General features: G+C 43.3%; 1 protein-coding gene across 1 annotated transcript; it reads right to left on the bottom strand.

Moving 5' to 3' along the window:
- Positions 1-923: 923 nt before the first annotated feature.
- On the bottom strand, positions 924-4927 carry LOC309808183 (UDP-N-acetylglucosamine--peptide N-acetylglucosaminyltransferase 110 kDa subunit-like). Its single transcript, XM_082628206.1, has one exon. It carries the CDS (start codon positions 4087-4089, stop codon positions 949-951), a length of 3141 nt encoding a protein of 1046 aa, XP_082484332.1. The 5' UTR covers positions 4090-4927; the 3' UTR covers positions 924-948.
- Positions 4928-5369: the final 442 nt, after the last annotated feature.

The following is a 5369-nucleotide window of genomic DNA, read 5'->3' on the forward strand; positions in this document are numbered from 1 at the left end:
CACTATCACTTTTGGAAGCAGCATAGAGGGGCAGTCAACAGTAAAACACTGGTGAAATAGGACAAAACTCTAGGCCAAAAATCCATTATTATTATCATCAGTGACAGTACCACAACTGTGCCCTTCATAATTAATAAGCACTCCTAAGAATCTTCATTTGGCACCAGATGATGTGTTTAAGAGAAACACTCTGGGAGGTTTTGAATCAGACTTGGTTTTTTGTTAGCCAAGTTACAGGAGAATTTTTAAAGTGGGGGGAAGGGAAGAAGGAAACGGACCAGAAAAAGAATTGAAGCCATCATCTACAAACCAACAAAGCACTGAGAGTTCCAAACGTTATGTCAGACACTAAAATGACTGACACAGGCTCAAGCGGTTTATAAAACCTAGAAAAAGACTACACCAGCAAAGTCCCCATTTATCTGTAGAGTTCAGAAACTAAAACAAGGAATATTTCAGCTTAACACCTGATCTCAAGAGAATCATATACACTTCACATGAATAAAAATACCTGAAACCAAACATTTTTAAAAGCTCCAATACCCAAAATAGAAAGAAAAAAATTAATTCAGAAGACTCAATCCATCCATGATAATCACAAAACGGCTGGGCAATCTCTATCTCCCTTCCACACTAACCATCCATCCCCTGGAAGACCAAGGGAGATCAGACCTTCCAGACTTACCTTCCAGACCTTCCAGACATACCTTCCAGACCTTCCAGACACCTGGCTGCGGCAAAATTCGATGGAATCTCCTTGTGGAACAGCAGTTTCCCATCTCTTGTGTCTCTCCCTGTCATGATCATGCAGGAAGCAAGTCTGGCTGTGCTATTTCTTATCATTGTGTGTCACCCATCTGCAACATGATATTGAAAAAGTAGTTCCCTTTCCCCCAGAAGGCTGAGGCTCAGCTACAGGGGTAATTCTCCTGGGCACACAGTCATTATTTAGGCCGAGTCAGTGACTTCAACAGGCTTAATCATGTGATCAGGCTTGTTGCCAGCTGCATAATGCTCCCACATCTGTAGATAGAGCCACTCTAGTTCCATCGTGTATTGTTTGGTGTTGAACAGAGGGCTAGATGTTCTCTGCTTCCAGACTTTGCCACGAATTTTCTTCAGGTATTCTACATCAGTTCCCAGTTTCACAGCTATCTCTTCATATTCTTGTCTGTTTTTAGCAATCAGCTCAAGACAGCCTAAACAAGTGAGCTGGGAAGCTGCAACTCGGGAAGCAAGAGTCTCTCCTGGCATAGTCACCATGGGGGTCCCTGCCCAAAGGACGTCCATCCCTGTGGTGTGTCCATTACAGAGTGGAGTGTCCAAGCAGACATCAGCCAGCTGGCCTCTCCGAACATGTTCCTCTTTAGGAGCAACAGGGGAAAAAATGAGACGGTTCGGGCGAAGGCCCATATTTTGTGCGTACTGTTGAATATTAGCTTCTCCTGCTGCTGGAAAACGCAACAGCCACAGTACACTATTGGGAACACGCTTCAGAATATTTGCCCACACCTGCAAAGTAGATGGGTCAATTTTGTATAACTGATTAAAGTTACAGTACACAATGGCATCTTCCGGTAACCCGTACTGAGAACGTGTGGTTACAATAATGGTACGGGGAACCTCCTCTCCAGTGGCAGCCTTAGTGTTGATCAGGGTAGTTGCCAGTCCATTGCTAATATTGAATCCATTCATTGTAATCTGAATTTGTCCTCTGTTAATCATTTCAATAACTGCTTCTGCAACAGTATTCATAGGAATGACAGGCATATTAAGAGTTGTATTACTGCTGTCTGCGTTGTCTTCTCCATCAGGACATTTCATCTTGACTATTTGCACATCTGATAGACTATCAAGAAATGCTTGGAGGTCGATGCCATTCAGCACAATCCGATTGTCATAAATGTGCCCATTGGACTTAAAATCGATGACGGCTTTTTTCTTCAGGTGAGGGAACATATTAGCATGGTCACCAATAAAGAAAGTATGGGGCATATAAGCCAGTTTCTCAGAATACTGCTCAGCAACTTCAGCAGGTGAAGTTTCCTGATCAGTGATGATATAATCCATGAAAAGCGCGCCACTAGTCCCAGGGTACCCCAGCCACATTGCCTGAATAGGAGCTGGCCTGAGAGCAAAGAGTTCATTTCGAGCACCCCTGGTATAACCATTCAGATTTACAAGGATGTGTATACCATCTTGATGGATGCAATCAGCTGCTTTCCCATTGCATGGAATCTGAGAAAGATCAATGAAATGATTGGCTTCTGCCATCACCTTCGCTCGGAAGTTTGTGCCATCATGTGGGCTCAGGGCATAACAGAATATCTCAAATGTATCAGGATTGTGCATGCCTGGAATAGACTGCATAAGATGAGAAGTAGGATGATTCCCAAAGTCAGAACTCACGTATCCTACACGCAGTCGACCATCACTGAGCTTCAAGTCTTTTGGATGTTCATACGGTGGTTTATGAAGGACACTTATATTAGCCAAGCAGAGGTTCCCATGCCTCTCAGCAATAGCCTTCCTGAAGCCATGAGAAAGAGGATAGAGCATACTATGATGAGGCTGCACAGAAGGCAACCTATTCTTCTCCAACTGGTCAGCCACAATGCTGACCAACTTCTTCATTCGCTCATCATAGTCTGTCCAATCACAGACAACCTGCAGGCAATGAGCCAAATTACAATAAGCGTCAGGAAAGTCAGGTTGAAGCTTCAGAACAGTGCGATAAGAAGCAATTGCTTCTGGAATATTCCCTGAATCGTGGTGAATGGAAGCCAGATTGCTGTGGGCATCCGCAAATGCAGGGCTGATCTGAACGGCACGAGTATAACACTGCAAGGCTCCCTGAACATCCTGCATCTCCCGTAGGGTGTTTCCCATATTGCAGTAGGCATCAGCAAAGGTAGGACTGATTCGAATAGCCTCCTTATAATGCATCAGAGCTTCATGCAGTTTTCCCTGCTGCTTCAATACACTTGCTAAATTTGAATGGGCATCAGCAAAGTCTGGGCAGAGCTCTAATGCTTTACGATACAAGCGAACTGCCTCTTCACTGTTTCCCTGTTCTCCTTTGATATTGGCTAGGTTATTCAGAGAGTCTGCATGGGTGGGACACAGCCGGAGAGCTGTATGATAACAATCTTCTGCTTCAGCAACACTGCCCTTCTCTTTGAGAGCGTTTCCTAGGTTGCAGTAAGCATCAGGGAAATGTGGTTGCAATTCAATAGCTCGCCTGTAGGTGTCTATTGCCAGATCCATCAGGCCTTGCTCATGGTATACACAAGCCAGGTTGCCATGTACCACTGCATGATTTGGACTCAAGCTTAGGGCACGAAGGTAAGCTGCCACAGCTCTGTCAAAAATCCGTGCCTCATTGAAGACATTTCCTAAATTGATATAAGCATCCAGAAAATTGGGGTCAAGGGTGACAGCCTTTTCAAAGTGATGAATTGCAAGCCAAATCTCCCCTTGCGCATTGAAAACACAGCCAAGATTACTCCAAGCTACTGCAAAGTTCGGTTGCGTCTCAATTGCTTTCAAATAACATGCCTTGGCTTCTTCTAAGCCACCCAGGGCTTTGAGCAGGTTCCCCAGGTCACTGCGAACACAGTACAAATAAGGATTGTACTGAAGAGCAGACACGTAAGCTTGTACTGCCCCTTCCATGTCGCCTGCTGCTACCAATGCGGCTGCCAGGTTAATATAACCATCGATGAAATCTGGTTTGAGATGCAATGCATGCCGGTAATGCTCAGTTGCTTCCTGCAACTGCCCTCTTTCCTTGTACACATTCCCCAAATTCGAATAGGCTTCTGCCAGAAGAGGGTTCTGTTTAATTGCCAGAGTACTAAAGTGGGCAGATCTGTCCAGCCTTCGACACTGGAAGTGTATAGATGAAAGTAATAAAAGTACACCAGTATTGCCTGGCTCTTGTCTCCAGAGCTGCATGCAGTGTCTCTCAGCTGTCTCAAAATCTCCTGCCTGATATTCTCGATGTGCCAACTCAGCTAACCCTTGGAAGGAAAGCATACGTTTCGTTGGTTCTGTGCTGTCGGCCACGTTGCCCACGGAAGACGCCATCTGGAGCTTCTGGAGAGAGTGAAAAAAGGGGGTAATTGAGTGCCGCTGCCGCCACTACTGGCAAGAACGTTTCTAGAGGGAGCAAACACGAGCGCAGCAGCCGTACCACTGCTTTGGCAGGCTTAAGCGGCGGCAACAGTTACAGGCACCGAACCTTAGGAACTCTGGTTGGCCATCTACCTCTCATGCTCTTGAAATCTTAATTCTTAACCCTGCCCTCTTCCACCATTTTTCTCCTAATCAGGGAATAAAAATTACCTATCCATTTGCCTTAGAAGAAATCAAAAGTCAGTAGTCCAAACACTTTTTAAAATATTGTTTTCTGTCCAGTTGGAAATGAAATACATGATTGACTTTTCTTCATCATTCATATAGTCAACGTGGAAAACATTAGGGCCATGAATTTCAATACAGTAAGATGAGAAAATTTTAAATTGGCCTTCCCAAACCACTAATAAGTAACCGATGTTGTATATAATGCTAAGATCTTAGAGACTGAGTTTGATATTTTAAAAGTTCTGAAAACATTAGCTAATTTCTCCTCATCAAATTTCTCATGACTCAAACCTGAGTATTACTTTTTAAAAGATAAATCTATTTATTTTTATTTATTTATTTTTATTTTGGCTGCATTGGGTCTTCAGTGCTGCGTGCAGGCTTTCTCTAGTTGCGGCGAGTGGGGGCTACTCTTTGTTGTGGTGCCGGGGCTTCTCATCACAGTAGCTTCTATTGTTGTTCCACAACTCTATGGGTTCCTTTTTAGGTCCTACGAAGAACCCTAGAAATTAGTTCATGTAATTATAGGTTTTTGCAAAATTGTCAAAAGTGAGATATTTTAACTTCCATCAGGTAAGACCAGCGTCTATTTCTTTGCCAATTTTCCTTCTATCATAGTCCACTATGTTGGATCATATTGGATTGGTCACAGGCTTTTTTGAAATCTGGCTAAGGAGATGTTTTAAGTGAGGCTATTATGTGATTTTCAGACACCACCATATGTAACTGACTGTATAATATCCCATTACAGGAATAACTTCCAGTACTCTTACTGACTACTCTACTGACTTAACTAGCACAAGACATAGAAGCGTAAGGACAAAAACCACCTTACAGTATAGCCATGTCTTGCACTTCACAGCTCTCAAAGCATGTGCATTTGAAGAAGAAAAAAAGAACTGAAAAATATAAAACCAGAAGTTATTCTGTGGAAAATTATTTCAATCACCAGGCATGTGAAAGATAAGTCAAAGATTCAGTTTTCTTCAATGCTTAGTCAAAAC

This window comes from Mesoplodon mirus (genome assembly GCF_964341445.2).
Source record: "Mesoplodon mirus genome assembly, chromosome: 7".
NCBI lineage: Eukaryota > Metazoa > Chordata > Mammalia > Artiodactyla > Ziphiidae > Mesoplodon > Mesoplodon mirus.